At 39.5% G+C, this 18,452-nt stretch overlaps 2 protein-coding genes across 2 annotated transcripts; both read right to left on the bottom strand.

The window, feature by feature from the left end:
* Nucleotides 1-7,973: 7,973 nt before the first annotated feature.
* On the bottom strand, nucleotides 7,974-9,209 carry LOC139708112 (beta-1,3-galactosyltransferase 1-like). The gene has a single exon (XM_071620093.1). The coding sequence runs from the start codon at nucleotides 9,207-9,209 to the stop codon at nucleotides 7,974-7,976; it is 1,236 nt and encodes a 411-aa protein (XP_071476194.1).
* A 3,305-nt stretch (nucleotides 9,210-12,514) lies between these two features.
* On the bottom strand, nucleotides 12,515-17,918 carry LOC139708101 (beta-1,3-galactosyltransferase 1-like). The gene is made up of 2 exons (XM_071620082.1): nucleotides 17,150-17,918; nucleotides 12,515-12,690 (listed from the first exon to the last, which is right to left on the bottom strand). Exons 1-2 carry the CDS (start codon nucleotides 17,916-17,918, stop codon nucleotides 12,515-12,517), a joined length of 945 nt encoding a protein of 314 aa, XP_071476183.1.
* Between the last annotated feature and the right edge of the window lie 534 nt (nucleotides 17,919-18,452).

Here is an 18,452-nt window from a genome sequence, read left to right as displayed (position 1 = left end):
TACTACTGTATTATATAGCTAGTAAAATTTGTGAATTACTTTAGAAGGTGAGGGCATCTCAAGATCTGTCAAGGACTCCAAGCATGAAAAGTGTGATATCCTGATGTCAGGCGAAATAATCAGGAAATAACCTCCCGGAACAGACAGAAAATAAAACTAAAGCTAGGCATGACAAAGAAAGGGAGAGAAACAAAACAAGACAATGTTTACATTCAGTTATCTGGAAAGGTCACCAAGGCATGAGTAAGAACTTAAAATTCTATACAAATTTGTCTTAAAACTCAAACTCTTAATAATCTAAAAAATGCTTGTCATTAATTAAGTTATCTATTTTTATGAAAATAAAAAAAAACAACATTTTTTTTTTAAAATCTTCTCTGGTCTTCTATAAATAGGTAAAATTCATAGAAACAGAAAGAAATGAAAGATCGTTTCGACAACTGGCTCATCCAATTCTGAACTACTACATCACGTTTCCTAATGTCTGTTATGCTTGTGCTTACTTTTGCTATCATCTCAGTCTACGCAAAACTTGGTTTCTGATGAACGCTTTTATCAACACACGTCATCAATGCACCTGTTACCTAACTATGTATATGTCTCACGATAAAATCTATGTGGCGTTGATACGATAAAATCTATGTGGCGTTGATATTTTTTTAACCATTGTATAAGGAACTCCGAGACATTATAAAGGGCATGAACATAGAATATCGTCTGAGCATTTGTGTTTAGAGTATTGCTGTACTCAGGTGTGATGACAAATTCCTCATCGAGTAATATATGCCAATGCAAGGCCAGTAAGGGCCTAAACTAAGTCTTGACCATTATATATCCACTAACCCGTAAATGTAGTTTAGACACAAATAACAAAATAAGGCCTGCAATACACTTGGCGCCTGGTTTAAGCAGGGAGGTGAGACCAGTCCCCTGACCCCCTGAGTATAGCTGGTTGTACCCGCTAAAACCATCGCCCAGCTCGGCTGCTAAGCTGCTTGTAACGTTTCCATCGTGACCGCGCCACCTGACTATAGGCCCACCGTCCTCGCGACTATTACTATAGCGCCATATAGCTTTAGCCCTCGTCGGTAGCGTTGTTGACCTCCTTTTACAGCTAGCTGACAACCCGACGACCAGTCCAAGCTCCCTGCATGGCAACTCTCTAGTAGCGTGTCCGCGCAGACAGTATCCGTCCCACCCCCTTCGTATTTTTCATCTGCAAGTTATTTCACGAGACTGATATGCCCTAAACTGTACTACGAAGCAATGCTATGCAACTTTTTGAATATAGTAATTAACAATATTTTGATAACCACATGGAAACAAGACAAACCATAACTACCCCTACTGGTCTATCAAAATAACTAACCTGTCGTGCAGGCACAAGTGTCAAACAACTTTGGCTTAATAACCTCTGCTATTTTACGTGGCAGTAGGGAGGTGATTCACCTCCCTGGTGGCATTAAGCCTATATGCAACATAATCAGGACTAGAGGGACACTCTCATACTGCGCACATTACATAATATTTTGCGACCCGTGTAAAACGATTTTGAGAGTGGTTGAATTAATTTTATTATCCTTTGTTCAAGAGAAAAGTCAGTGCTTTCCTGAGTTGAAGACAATGAATATTTTACTTCTGCCATATCGGCGGCAACATTTTCACAAGCGGCCAATCTCGTGAATATAAGTTAACAAGCGGAATTCGCAAAAACAAAAACTATCATCCAATTCATCAGTTATGCCGTGTTGTAGCAGCGACCTCTACGTCCACTGCAGCAGAGTTATTCTACTCTTCAAGTACTGTATGACCTCTTCATGTCATTGCAATACCCGGACAACTCAGAGATGCCAAGGGCAGAGATTTCGAGGCACCTTAGCGCCGCTGCTGCCCGAGGGATCGACGTAGAGAGAGGGTGTGGAGAAGGGGGGTATTCCTTCCCCCTCCTATGGTAAAAAGCTTTAGCATTTCAAATTTCAAAGTTCTAATGAAGAAGTATTGTCTCAAAATGTGACTGTTTCGGTGGTTCGAAATCCAGGATTTTTTTTATTTTGTTTGCTAAGCACAGATTTTTTTTCGTCATTTTTTTTTGCCAACTGAAGAAGAAATAAAGCTTCGTAGAAGGCTTGCACTACTCAGCAACAGGTTCTACGAAAGTCAACTTGCTCTTATGTACAACAGGCACGTGATAAAAGAAATGATTTAAATAATTTTGCATGTAATCTAGAAAAAATATTGATTTGAAGATTTAAAGAAAAGCGTGGATCGGCATTACGTAAATCTTATAACAAATTCAAATCCAGGAGTCACCTGTTGTCATGAATATTTGACTTTTCATTAGCAGCTCATTTTGTATTCATTTAATCTGTAGATAAGGGAACCTATTTTTACAACTTGTGATGGGGTGGAGTGGGTGTGAAAGATGTTTTGTTATGTGCTGCTTGGAATGATAATCCATACAGTAGTAACACGTGCATGGTGACAATCCATCAATGGTAAAACTGTAACATGATATTGTAATGTGGGTAATAATGTATGCTCGACTCATTCAGAAAAATTGGACAGACACATTGGTATGAATACCGATATATGTACTTGTATAATTTCAGAGCCGAAACCGGTGAGAATGTATTATGAACTGGAATTTTACAAATTCTTTGTCGATGGCAAAATATGGTCTTTAATTTACGATTGCAATGAAAATGACTTGAAAGATAGGCTAGAAAAATCCGGCCTAGATGATTCCACCTTAATATCGTGTCAGCAAACTGTCAAGTTGAACAAGCCTAAACATTTTCCGGACTCCATACAGGACTGCGGGACTGCGGGACTCTGGGACTCAGGGACTCCATGATATCTACGTGAGCTCGTTCCTATTCTCCTCGTCAAGAGAATGTGATGTAATACAAGGGACTGTACTATACCATTTAAGCCCGCTTCTAACCATGGAAATCTCTGTACACGGACATTGGATATAACTATAGGGGTTTCAGAATTTGCTTTCAAAATACTGCACCCTGCTCATTAGATACACTGAAATATCTATTTTCCTTTTTCATTTTCTTTCAAAGTGCTGACCACGACAGGGTTTCGGCTTTGTCTTTAAGTAATCTTACATTTTGTTAGTGAAAAATCTACGTAAGAGTCTGTAATCACAATCAACGCAGATCCCACAGGTTCATTTTCTGTGACGAACTATTCTCCCCCACCCACCATCAACACCCTTGATTTCTATTTCTTCACTGGAGTTTAATTATTTGCTTGATTATAGAATCTACGATGGAATTCAATTCGATTTGTAATCTTAATGCCAATGTGTTATTTTCGTATGAAAGCTTATGGTAAAGTTCTGTGCTAACATTGTAAAGCTGACTCACTATGTAAATAAATTGTTTCATATTTCATAGGCATATAGTGCTTTAGCCGCTGACACAATATTATGCTTTGCTGACAAAATGCTCCGTCAATTGTCGGCGGAGCAATAGGGTATTGTCGATGGAGCATTTATCGCAATTTTCGGAGTAATTATCGGCGGAGCATTTGTTGACGGATCAGATGTCATGGAACCGCACTATGTAGCCAGGGAAATAAGCATCGTATTAGCCGACAAGTGCTCTGAGATTACGTCATCAACATATTCATTAAACAGACCCTGAAAGCTGCCGACATTCATCAGTAATGGGCAGTTTTGAGAAATGTACCTCATGAACTCTATTTTCGGGATCGAAATGGGAGAAGTGTAAAAGGACCACTAAAGGGCTTTTTACACTTGTAAAATTTTGCTTAGCCCCGGACCAACGGTGGGGCTAAGGGGGGGCCTTAGCCCCACCGTTGGTACGGGACTATCCTTAGCCCACTTTCTGTTTACACTCGTTTTTGCCAAAGTGGGCTAGCCCCACCGATAGTACGGTACTATCTGGCCCTGCAAAATAGCAGGGGTTAGCACCGCAATTGCGGTGCTAGCACCGCAATTGCGGTGCCAAGCAAGTGAGTGTAAACAGAACGAAAAAATAATCCTGGGCTAAGCGACGGAGACGAAGTCCGACCCTCACTGACCAATCAGAAACGAGGTCATCATGGGAAGTGCTGCCGGTGCGTGCGTGTACGTGTACAGTACACAGCGTAATTATGAATATTCATGTGGTTTGGAAAGTCCTGGGCTAAGAAATACGAGTGTAAAAAGGTCAGTCTTCTCCTTAGCCCCGGACAAGAGATAGTACGGGACTAATTGGCGAGTGTAAAAAGCTGAAAAAATTGGTACGGGACTAACGATAGTCCTGGGTCAGAGAAAGTCCGGGGTTAAGAAACACAAGTGTAAAAAGCCCTTTAGATCAAGACCGTTAATCAGATAACATGATTCACAATCATGATATCAAAATTCCTCACCCAATAGTAACGCGGTTTCCATGAGCGCAGGGGCGAAGCTTGTAATGTATACCCTGGAATAATCCAGCAATGATAATTCGAGACCACAAGCTCAAGTTCAGTGTCACGCGCAGTGGTTTACTCGCTGTCACGTCGGCATGAGCAAGAGACCCTCCCCGCCACATCCGCTGGTTGATGACAGTCTTCGCTAGAGGCAGCAGTCAGCTATCCCTCTGCCGTCTGCAGAGAAGCGTCAAAAATCTTACTATGTAGACACTGCTTCTCTTGTATTTCCTTGCTGTCTCTAACACTTCTCTGGTTCATTCTTTACCCTGCATGCTCTCTGTATGTATGTGCACCTTTTTCTTTCGTAATTTACGATGAATCAGTAAATCGAAATGAATTGAATGCTACGTCATCATTTGCACATGAGGTGAAGATTGTATGAATGTTTAGATACTATCATAACTTGCATAAATGACATTATATTGAATCATGATATGCTATACAAACTGTAAACTGTTGTTGATTATTTTATCATCGGTATTCATATATGCTGATTTCTAAAATAATTACAAGTTAATACTGATAATATCAAGGAGAAGAATAAGCTACAATGAATACCTTAACACTTGCTATAAACTCAGATCTACCATGACAGATTGCAGTTTGCAAACTATGGATGTGGTTAGTTAATAGGCTTCCACTTGCCAGGTATCCTGAAAGGTTCCCACTTGATAAAAGTTTACAATATTTGATTCAAAATCTGAAAACTTCAGTACAATAATATGTCTGAAAACTGGTGATACTTTTTAAATATCTGGCTTTTACCGAAAAACATTCGAAAGCCATTTTGTTTTTGCTATTTTCAAGCTCTGTGTGTCTGTTTTAATTTGAACAGAGTTTCAAACACCTCATTCGGATCCTAAATGCTAGTACTGTCTTCATATACATAATTCTTTTTCAAACTGCTGGTGCGAACTGTCATGAGAAAATTGGCTATCGCGTGCGTACTTCCTCGGTTGCTATGGGAACACTTTCAGAAACTTGAGACACATCCCTACTTCACGGCGAGCTACTAGCCCCTCTCGAATTCAGAACTGTATCAAAATGTTGCAGTATTTCCGGTGCACGGGGTTAAAAAATAAAAGTCATCGCACCCGCATTGCAATTATCCTCTTTCCTGTCTACTTGTTCCGTGATGCTATCTTTGCCAATGATAAATGTGCAGACCCAAGAGAATTTAGATGTCATGATGTCTAGCGTTGTCAAGAAAGATGCCGATACGCATTCTGAGAACGTTGTAGCTATTGCGCCGCACTGTGCAAGCTTGTTTGTGCATGCTACTGCAATAGTGGAAGTAAGGGGAAATGACTGGGCGTACTTATACTCTGTGCAGAAATCAACGACGAAGAGTTACCCAAACTTCTTAATGTTGTACTGCGATGTGATTCTTTCCGTTGGGCATTCGTAACGTTTACATGGCTTTGATATGAGCACCGGCTTTATCTTTCTTTTATTTGTCATGACGGCAAGTTCGTCAGTTGGTCGTAGGTGCATATTTGTAGTGCCATTGTGTTTTGTCATTGCCATTTTTATCCTATCCCTGAAGATGAGGGTAACATGAGAAGGTCTGCGTTTCGAAATGTAAATTTGGGGAAACATATTCGAAAATTGCTAATTTACACGAGAGAAAAGAAAAACAAAAACCGCCTACCTTGTCAGTGCTTGTGTTCGTTTATCTGTTTTGTTGTTACTGTTAGCAAAATGTTTATCCTTATTCCATGCCAATCAGAAATACTCAATGTGATCATATATAACCGTATATAATCCAGTAAAAGGAAAGCTCAAAATTGGCAAAGTCATCCATACGACTTGTAACATTCAAGTAATATAATCATGCTCACAATGGTTTGTAATGAAATGCTTTGCTCCCCCCCCCCCAAAAAAAAAGAGTTCTTTTTTATCTTATTCACGTGTATAGATGCCAATGATTTATATGCACTGGTATTTTTTTACCTGCTAAAAATTGTGTTGATATTAGTATCAATGAAAAATTGCTATCAATTGAAATATTCCCTATTTATTTGAATCTCAAGTTACATCATTTATAAAAAAAAAATCAAATCAACGAATGTCAAGACCAAAGGTGATTTTTTTTTGGAGGCAGATTAGCGGCAAAATTAAGTTATATCAACCATTTGCTACCCGTTTCAGTTGAAATTTTCCTGTTACTTCGTCTCTCTGAAGAGATTTGTTTTAAAAGCTGCAATCATTTTGATGATGAAGCTTGCAGCACGACTTTGATGGGTTGCAGAAAGTAACCTCTGGCCTTACCACAGTTCTTTCCTTTCCTTTGACGAACATTCACAATGATATACAAAATTTACTCTTGATTTCATAGGAGCCATTCCACGAGTTTACGAGTAATCTGCAACATTGAACAACATTGAAGCAATGATACCCAAAGAGATATGATCTGACTGGTACAATAAAACACTCAAAACAAAAGCAATGCAACTTGAAAAAGTTATGGACATAATGAAGCATGAGATAAAAAGATAGAGAACAAAGGAAAACAAGGTTAAATGTCAGAAACATTTTGCTATAAAACTGCAATCAGTTTATTACAAAATATTGCGTATGTTGCGTGGAAATTACCACAAACTTTACATGATACATGTAGACTATTCCAAAATATATACTTAAGCATGGCGTATTTCAGTAGTTAAAGGAAAATTGCAGCAAGTTGTATGGTACTCATTCATACACAGTAATGTATAATTTTACACGAAGTTCGAACTGAAAAAGAAAAGACAAAGCAGAGGCAACAATGAAAATTGGTCCATACACCGTAGAAGCTCGACTTAGAGCGGCTTAACTCTTAACCTTAATGATATTACGCTCTAAGAAAATATGTTCAACTTTGCACATTCACGTGTGACACAATTGTAGCACCTTTTCGGGTGTAACTTGGCACCTTTTAAAACATTGAGCACCTCTAAAGGTGCAACTTTACACCTTTCTGGTCAGAATAGTGTATACTAGCATCGCACACTGTCTGGTTTGAAAGATGCAAAATTGCACCCGTAGAGAGTTGCTACAATAGGTGCCGCACGTAAAGGTGCAAAATTGAACCAGTCTTCTTACAGTGTATGATTGACCGAAATCGCACAAAAATCAGGATTTTCCGTCGCCCTGGATTTATCCCCAGCGATTTCCTAGTCACCAGTTTGACAGTACACGTCATGCTCCCGACTCGCCATTTATAGACGCCGTGGGAATTCGCTTCAGGATTAGTCATCAACGTCTCCTAAATCGGGAACAAGACGACTAACTTTATGCTTCCCTGTCACATATTACTGACTTCACCACCCACCACCGTGCCAAAAAGAAGGAATAATTCATTATGGCTCATTTGCGGAATCTGATCATTGCCCTTCCCAGGCAGTAAACTGGTACTTGCAAATTCATTCACTTTATAAAAACAAAACAAAACAAAGCAAAACAAAACAGACAAACAAGCAATGAACTTGAGGTGACATCAGTTTATCAGTGCGGATATGTAGGACCATAGATATCAAAAGGTGCTTTTCACTGTTCACTGGCTAATAGATGTTTTCTAAGTTTTCTAAGGCAGGCAGTGAAGTTAATAGTTTGTCTGCGTAGATACTGCTCTCCACCCAAACTCGCATCATGTGATCAGTGTCTAGGTCCATGAACACTGCATATCTGATCCACTGGTTGTCGGAGCAACCGGCAGGCCTTGGCCCTAGGAGCGAACACAGGAAGTATTCATCATGCACTAGTCTGGTTCCCATCTTTTGAAGACACATGCCGACAAACACGTCCTCCCACGGGAAGAGCGGGGTGACGAGCGCCGTGCGGTAGATAGCTTCCGCCAAATCAGTGGACATCATGTATGCGTTGCCCGAGATGTAGGGCGGATAAATTGCTTCAGGGTAAAAATCCTCAGACAAGTAGTACTTTGCAAACTCGCCACTCTTCTTTCTCATTACGGGCATGTTTATATTGACGTTTCCGACCATGAAGTCGGTTGAAGGAGCATTGAATATGAAATCTAAGATGCGAGCTTTGTTGATCATGGAATCGTCATCAACTTTGATGGTGAAACGAGCATGTCGACAATATGTGCTCACCCATTTTAACCCCATCACAGTTTTCCGTGTAAGATTTAGGTAAGAATCAACAAAACTCTCTTGAACGATGTCTTTGTACATGCGGGCCTCGTCATCAATCTTTGCCTGTAGCAGTGGGTCCGAGGTGGCTCCAAGCATGAACACCGTCCGTGCTATACTACGGTTGCCAAATTCCCACGTCTCGGCATTTCCATACGTCACACGAATGTAATCTCGCCGTTTCAAGTGATCTGGGGATGATATCACAAATATCAGTAATTGCACATGGATTGCATTCCCTAACTCATCACTGCATACATTTGACGGGCTATTCAGATATGTATATTCATGTGGATCTATTCGTTCCGAAAGGTATTTGCCTTTACGCTTTTGAGAGCCATTGCCCCTTACTGTCTTAACTGATTTTGTGTATTTCAGAAAGAAGTTGTCTGTGCGGTCCTTCCTTTCGTGCACACGACCATTATACGAATTCCTGTGGAGTTCGCTTTGAGTTCCTTGTGAGTCGGAAGACAGGATGAGGTAACGGCTAACCCGCCGGCTTAGCGGGTCGGATTGAGTCCGCTTTGATTGAGCTACTTCTCGCACTCTCGTCGACCCATACAATACAATGCAAGTGAAGAGGGAGATAAAGGCGACTTGCGATGTTTTGGGCTTCCATTTTCTCAGCCTTAGTCGTAGTCTCATCTCTGCTCACTTGGTTCAGCCGTTGCACGATGAAAAGAACAAGCTATCATTTTACCCTGCCGGCTATGAATTTCCAGGGAATAATGCATCATTCCATGACCTCCAAAGCATAGTGATGTACAATTTGACTGCACATCAAAAGCGCCATGTTGATAACACTCTTGGAAGTCGATGCTTGCAGGACTCAAAATGTATAAAGATATTGTAAAGCGTCAACCGCGGCGGAAACCTGACGTCTTACTTTGAGATTCGTCTCGTGCTTATCAAGAGTGTTAATTTGCAGTCAATAAAGAAGGAGAGAATACGACGGAAGTTGAGTAAATTTCATTCTGTTGTTTTTGCAATCCCAGTTGGATGACGATCAGTTTGGTGATGCCTTTTCTAAGATCTTTAGAGTAGTAATCCGATACAGTCTTCGCCAACGCTGGCTACCTACTCCGATTGTCTGGATGGAACGAATCCTCCATAAAAGATGGGGAGCCGACGATCTGAAATGGAAATTGAAAAGGATTATAAATTTCTGTAATGTCAAAAAAGAAACACAGCCTATCTCTCCATTTCAATCAACTTCACAGCAAATACGATTAGTAATTTTGTCGAAGAAAGTACAACAAACTTCTTATGACGACAAGAGAAAAGAGAGGAGATATGGTGAGTTGTTAGCAGAAATGAATTCATGAACATTGTCGACATACAAAAAGTGAAATGAAACATATATTGCGTATCAAAGTAATTCTTTTGTTTTTCCCTCCTATGCCTCCTATTTATTTGCATACTAATTGCCCTGTTCATCGTTGCACAGGCACCTCGCCGGGTCAGAATTGGGACGCTCATAATGATCACGTACTGATTGTTCATTTCCGAGGAAAATATCTGGATGGATAATGTAGGCAGGAGATGAGCTAGATTGAACATAACATGATGTCATGAGCGTGTTGGTGACCACAAAGAACACTAAACCAAGGCTTTGCAGTCCTTTCTATTACATGTATTGGTGACTACGCGTCCACTGCTGAGTGACTAATAAAGCAGGTCGGTTTATGTGGAAAGCTATCTTGACTGGTACGGCGGAAGTGATGTTTTCAATGCAGCTTTCTCAGCATGATGACGAATGAAAATGTTGCCGTATTAGTCGTATCAAGAAGGCGCATTTCAAATCTCACATTTTTACCAAGAATGGGTGCTTGAAAGGCCTTTTTGTTACTAGATAGATAGATATTCTGGTAAATGTAATGATGATAATATAGTAAAAATGATAACAATAACGATGATGTATGATGATGCTGATGATAATGATGATGATAATAATAATGATAATAATATACGATTCATGTAGTTAAATTCGATTAAAACAATATTCTACGCTTCTCCTTTAAAAATGATAATAAAATATCATGTCATTAAGTATATCAATATGAAAGGCTTCTTCAAATCAGATGTGATAAGATAACCTCTTCATTCCATTTGATGAAGAAAAATATTATCAAAAATGTATGCACTACGTGGGACTAATAAAATTGAAAAAAAGAATCGCCATTCACATGCATCTCCTTTGTATTATTTTATACATGCAGTACGAATGTGATGAATCTTTCCTCAATGAGATGCTTTTCTGGATTGTGTCCAGGGTATGGCTGAGCCTCACGTGTGATATAATCAAGGCTGACTTTCGTGGAAATAGTGCCAGATAAACATCATTGTTTATACCTCACTTGACATCGACGATTTCTGGCTCAAGTACTGGTGAATTCAATTAGGCCTTAAAATCCGTCGTTTTGACACCGAATAACTATCTCTCTCTAGAGAGTGATCCCAGAAGTTGTTGCTTTTTTTACAAGTCTTTTGGTTACGAATCGTGATACAAAAACCGTGGAAAATATAAGCATCCAACTATTTAACGCTTGCAAGACGCGAATGAATTGGAAATGTAACATGACAAGGTAAAAGGAAATAACAGTCCAGGTGAGACTTGATTGCCATCTATGGGTATTGAAGAGCAAAAATAAACGGCCGTGAGAGAAAAATCACACGTGTATATGGTGAAAGTTAATCTTTTTTTCAACTGATTTTTCCCCAACTGATTAAGGAACCCACAACTATTTAATGATATGTTAAATATCAAACAATGGCACACCAAAATGTTTTGTTTATTTGTTGAATGCGGAGTCGATTCCACAAGTCATCGACTATCTAATTGAAAATCAGGTGGAAAACGAATATTTCAACGCTGTATTAGAGAAATATTTTGCTTCCCCAATTTTACCCAGAAGTGCACAAATTTGTCTGAATTCATTTTTGCAAGGGTAAAGCAGCTATCACGTGTGAAAACTCTGAGGCATCATAAACGGCATATACTGACATAAAGTAGCTCTTCCAATTATCATAAAGCAAAATCACATTAATTAAGTTCTTTAAGAGTTCTGATATTATCATTTAACCACACTACACGTTGATAGGAAGTCAAAACCGAAAAATTTAGAAGTGGATTGACTGAAAGCAGCAATATGAATGTTACCAATTTGTGGAAATTTGAAGAAAATCGGACAATCGATTAAAAAATGATGGATTTTAAAGTTGTGCCGTTGTCGCTTGATAATAAGACTGTAGTTCATGACGTCATTAGTGACAAACAATCATCAAGAAAACATGAAAATTCCACAAAATTCTTATCGACGTATTACTGTATTTAGGGTAGCATTATTCTATGCACCTGCTTTCTGAAAGAGGTAAGTGAAGTGCTCTTTTATTTCGCTAGAAGAGTAGAAATACTTTGAGTTTTATCTATATTTGCTTTATACGGCGACGTTATGAATATCACAGCACCGAAACTTTTGAATAGATTATTTTTCTATCTTTATTGCCACTTTCAGTCAATACACATTTATGTTTGTGTTTTGATCTCGTTTAAGTCTGCATTACGTTCATTAAACAATAACAATGAAAATGAATATTGATACACAACTTAAGTTTTCGTACATATAAACAAAATCAGTTTCCATACCAATTAATTTGTATGAATTTTTTGCCTATAAGATCGAATGGAATATTGTCGCTTACCTTTAGAGGTATACCTAGGCGCCGACGTTTTATATGGTGAGTTCCATAGTCGTGCATATGTAACAGTGCTTTCACTATTTAGTGTGCAGAGCCTCGCAATAACATTACACCACACAGAACAAGAGCAAGTGTCTTGAACGAACGTTGGCAGCAGTGCGTCAGGCGCTGCTGCTATAAAACCCTCTATTGAGTAACATTTGCTGCATGGATTCAGGTGCTGTTGCTGCTCATTCTCAGCTGTCAATAGTTCACAGGGCCCATCGATCTCCTGATTTGGAGTAGTGATGTGAAAATGTCTTCGGTTTGCGAGCTATACCGCCCTCTATGAAGGCGCGTATACGAACCCTTGAGCCCTCTGTGAACGTCTGCCCGCACGCTGTGATGACATGGGAGGATGTCCGTGGTTGATGGTTTAACCTGGCTCCTATAAATAGGAGCAGCCGAGAATCACGAGAATCGGGGTGTGATCCCGGAGACTGTATCAAGACAGAGCCTTCTCCAAGGGCACAACCAGCAACATTGAAATTATGTAGGATGGGTTATTACACGTACGCCATGCATTCGGTTTTCAGCTTGTTTGTTGAAAAGGGTCATGACCAAGCGAAGTGTGAATGACTGATAACAGGGTTTCCTTGCATTAAATGAGGCACCTCGGAGGACTTTCACAGGATGCTGCCTTCGCGCCTCTTGTATGGGTTTCCGTACGAAAATAACTACTATGCATCATAAATAGCTCTATAATAGTGGCACAGAGAGGCGTGAACCCAATGTCTGCTTACGCAACTAATTATACAACAGGACAGAAGACAGGTGCATGCAAGGAATAGGCTGTCACAGTAGGTATAAAAACAAAATATTAGTCATGGTCAACCTCTTGAAAGATCATTTTCGTAACAGCGTAATATGCATTTTTTTATAGACTAAATGGTGAACGCTCATAACATGGACAGACCAAAATGTGACAAGTTGGTCTGGAAATGGTAAAGAACACAATGTTCAATATACTTTTGCAGCTGTAAATATCTTCTCCCATCAAAATTAAGCCATTTAATTGAAAAAATAAACAATGTTTCAATGAGCATTCATAATTTGACTTTATGCTTGCTATGTAGGCCCCTAGATTTGTGTCCAGCGTTACACGCGTTCACTCAATTTTTTTTTTTTTCATTTTGGCATAAATTTTGATAGGTTGCTTGTCTGAAGCAATTCTGGGGCAAACTTATCTCATTAAATTGTTCTAGATGATCAGAATGCATTGGGAGGGGAGAAGTGGACATTGGAAACAGAGACATATCTGAAAAGTACCCTTTTACTGTGGAAATGCCCACATGGAAATCAATGGGGGGGGGGGGGGGGGGGTGATGATTTACTGTCGTAACAAGTCTCCCATGGACCGGCCATTTCTAATAGAAATAAAATCTTATTAAATCAATTTTTCTTTCTTGTCAGAATATGCCAAGATGATAATGAGAGATAGAAAAGGAAAAGAATTGTACGTTTAGTTGATCCCTAATCAAGAAAATGTATCTTAACCTTTTCTGTGCCAATGAGTGAAATGTGCACGAATCTCACACACAAATCCATGGACAGGTGATGAAAATGTGGGTTAACTTATAATCATTTCTAAACCCTCCAGCGAAAGCGCTGTGAGGTGTTCGCGTCATAGCCTCCTCTCCAATTTGTCAAGTATTGTGAGTTTTGTAAAGTGCTGTCTTGTCTCGTAACATTGCTCATGATTATTCATCGTGATATCTTTGTCATTAGATTGATACTTTCATTCCCATTTCGTTTAATTCCCTCGTATTGCTGCACATTAATAGCCTCATATTGATTGTAATGTCAAGTGATTATTTATGCCGATTTTTGTGTTGGATATTTGGTACCCTTTGATTGATCAAAGCTGTAGTGTGCATGCGTAAATGCATATAGCAAACACAGACACACAAACACTGTGATAATATATATATATATATATATATATATATATATATATATATATCAGGGCTCGACACTAACGGTGGCCCGGTGGCCCGGGGCCACCAAAAATGAAAGTCGGGCCACCAAATTTCAAAAAAGGGCAAATTTGGTGGCCCGCCTCGGGCCACCAAAAATGTTTGAAAAGTATGTCAATAAATTCGTAACTTTTTGCGCCGGAAATTAGCAGTTAAATCTATTTAAATGATGGATGAAAAGGACTGAATGAATGCCTGAGAATGAGTGTTGCGAGTTTGTTGAGGTTTATTTATGAGTAGATACTATGTCCAGCTTCCAATTCTTACTATGATAAAACTTAAATATTTGACTCATTTAAAAAAAAAGGACTTTATTTTATCTTTTTTTTTCGGGCCACCAAATTTTTCTCTCGGGCCACCAAAAATTTGAAAAAAAAAAAAAAAAATTTTGGTGGCCCCATCGGGCCACCAAAAAAAAAGTTAATGTGGAGCCCTGTATATATATATATATATATATAGACATACATATTACCAAAAACAAATCTGAATCAAAGTTCATGCTGTATTCACCAACAGGTTATTTCGGCACACAAAGTTTCGAGCGATTTCGTTTTTGATGATATTATTACGCCAACACGTGGACAACTTACTCAACACACACACACACACACACACACACACACACACACACACACACAAAACACACACATATATATAATATATACATATAGGCATATAACAAATAATTTTCTACCACGACTTAGCTTCTCCTTTCTTTTTTTTCTTTTTTTTTCTTTTAATTCGAGCTTTCGGCCTTACATAAGGCCATCATCAGGATTGATAAAACGCAGAACAAGTACCCTGGTGACAATAACATTGTCTGTACAGTGCACTCCCGTTATAACGAACACGGTTATAACGAAATTCTCGTTCCAACGAAGCAGTGATTCAGATCCCAACCTACAACCAAAAATCTTCGTACACTTCTACTGTTCGGCTTTCACGAAATTTCGATATAACGAAAGAAATCCGCCGGTCCCGAGGACTTCGATGTAAATGAAGTGTACCACTACAGAGACACAGCAATGAATGTATACAGGGTATCAGTAATACATCCATGGTATATACACGTGATACAATCATAATAAATGAATACATCACGCGGAGTTGTTAGAAACGTGATATAATCGGATGAGTACAGATCACTTTCACTTTCAGTTTGTTTTTATTCATCAACTTGCGTGACAGAAATTAGTATGACAAAATAGAAGCATTTCACATGGAAATATAAACAAGAGAGAACTTGTTACTAATATGCATTGTGATTATGTATGTTATGCATTATGATTATGTCTAGTAGTTATAACTTTATATACATAAGTATTCCTGGCAAAGCTTAAAGTATACAGGTGGTGTATACCGTTTTCGATAAGTAGTTCGCCTGAGTTGGATAACGACTTCTGGACATTACGGCTTGTTCTACTTCTCTCTTATTTCCAACTGGATTGACCATTGAAAATCGCCTAGGCTTTATAAGAATACAAAAAGTTATACATACATGTTGATGATGAGTTGTGTGTTGGTCATTACGCCCTCCGGTGGCGTGTGGTTGGTTTGACTGAGTACGTGGTTGGGTGTCGTGTGTGGATAGAGGACGTGTGTTGATAGAGATTATGCTGATTACATACATACATAATATACATACACCATTACATACTGTATACATACATACATACATAGAATAAGAGCGCACAGGTATAAACGCAGTTTTGTACGTGTACACGTGAAAATGAATACAATAAATCCGTGATCAACGAAGGCTTTCCTCCTTCAGTGAATAAAATGCCGTACTTAGTCATTAATCCCATGACCTTCCCCTTCCGCTCTACTTGCCCAGCCAGGAAAAAGAAATTACTGCAGGCAGGCGCTTCTATTCCTCAGAATTCTTGTGTCTTCATTAAAGGTTGAGGCTAAAATAACGGCAGCCCCATATGACGACATTGAAATGAAAGAGAAACGTCGGTGACTACATCTTATGTGGCCAATCAGATAGTTATTGTATTTGAAGGGAACATAAATGTGTACAAGCAGACTATTGGTTAATTCGAGTGAAGCAATATATATATCATTATCAAAGTATTTGAAGATTGGAAATGCAAATCTGAGGTCTTTAAGAAAAGATATAGAATGGCTGTTACAATAGAGTATGTCAAGATTGCTGTAATATAGACCTACATTACTTTGCAATGTCAGAAATGAATATCGTAGTCCATCATTTGAAATGTTACCACAACCTGAAATGCTCCCATGTAGCGTTCATCTTACAAACAAGTCTTTATACACTTGAACGAATGCATACCGAATCATTCTTCTTTTGCATGACTGTTGGATCAGGATGGTTGGGTAATTTTACATTTCCTTGCCGGGATAGGCCTATATATCTAAAATAACGAAAGGACGTGACATAAACCTGCTATATGTACGTAACTGTATCAACAGAATGATTGCCAACACTTTTGATACTCACTTTGTGTGCTAGATCACTAATTTCAGTAAGTTCGGAGGTTATAATCATCAAGGTAGGTGAGAATGGAATGTTACCATCATAATTGCAACACACATGCGAATTTGCATAGCAAGCTTTGATTATTTTGACCTACCAGTTCACACAAAAGTGCTTGAGGCGGCATGGTTATCCACGGAGCTACGTAAACTTTAGCTCCACGGTTATTCGGGCCTCATGACTCATCGCGTCTGGGGAAATCCCTAAATCAGGGTGTCACCCCTGTGCAACCGTATTAAACACAGACCACACGTTTGTCATATGTTCTTCAGACAAATCATAGAATACCCCGTAAGATTTCCAGTTTTCTTTCTTATCATTGCACACGTTGTTCTTTCCATGTAAACACACAAAATACGCGTCTCTACTTAGTTTCACCCCAAGCTTCTGTAGGCAGATACCAATGAAGACATCTTCCCAAGGAAAGAGCGGGGTGGTCAAAGCGGTCCTATAGGTTGCCTCTACCAGGTCTTTAGACATGATGTATGCCTGACCCGTAAGGTAAGGTGGGTAGATCGATTCCGGATAGTACTCTGCGGGAAGGTAAAATTTCCCGAACTCACTGTTTTTGTCCCGAACCACTGGGGAGGCAAATAGAGCTTGCCCGGCAGTAAAATTCTGCCTTGGCGCTTTCCATAACATGTTGAGAATTCGTTCAACGTTAACAACTACATCGTCGTCCAATTTCATGGTGAATTTTGCTTGTGGACAGTAATTCGTCACCCACTTCAGACCCATTATCGTCTTCCGTGTTAGTTTTTTGTAATCGTCGATCATATCTTCTTGGACGATATCTTGGTGTAAAACAGATTCGCGATCAATCATGGATTGCACAGAAGCGTTGGCAGTCGATCCCAACATGAAAACTGTTTTCACTTCCGTTTCCCTGGACGCTGCTGACTTCCACACATTCGCATTTCCGTACGAATTGCGAATAAGTTCCCGACGCTTAAAGTTATGCGGAGAAGATATGACGAACATAATCATGAAAACTTCACTCTTGTTATCTCGTCGATTGTTGCATGCGTCTACTGGGTTGTGAATGTAAGCCACCTCCTGGATATCAACGGGCTCCAGAAGATACCCTGGAACGTTTTTGGTTGTTGAAACGTTTCTTGGTATAATCTCATCTTGCATTGGTGTAGGCCTCACCTTCTGAGTCACTGGTTGATTTAATGTGATTTCATCTGAACGAAACTTTCCGGTCGCAGAAAAACGACTCTTTCCCACTACTCTCCAGGTGATCAGGCAGTAGACTGCGCATAGTCCCACAATCAAGAAACAGAGGGTCCGCCGAAAGCATACCATGCTATGCATGATTTGACCGGAGGTGGGCCCTGGTCTCGAGAGGAGACCTTCGAGGCGACATTCAACGAGGAAAGAATACGAGGGCAGTCAACCAGCAGTGTGTGTAAATCCCAGCGTGGAACTCTCAGATATACACATCTCGTTGAACAACAGAGGTCGAAGAGTGAGTTGAAAAGCACTTTCCTGAGCCAATACAAACATGACTATGAGGCATCGTTGTCTCAGTCATCACCGCTGCTTCCTGCGTATGAAATTGACAGATGACTCATCCTTATTATTTGCAAACGCAGAGGGAGTTGCTTGTATCCGTCAAGATTCCATTTACGAATAATGCCATGGGTATCTGGCTGTTCGAGGTGGTCA

This window comes from Diadema antillarum, unplaced genomic scaffold, assembly GCF_040938485.1.
Source record: "Diadema antillarum isolate AM-2024a unplaced genomic scaffold, OU_Dant_1.0 scf00000036, whole genome shotgun sequence".
Taxonomy (NCBI): domain Eukaryota; kingdom Metazoa; phylum Echinodermata; class Echinoidea; order Diadematoida; family Diadematidae; genus Diadema; species Diadema antillarum.
The sequence above is the reverse complement of the archived record's forward strand: the minus strand, read 5'-3'. Positions and strand labels throughout refer to the sequence as shown.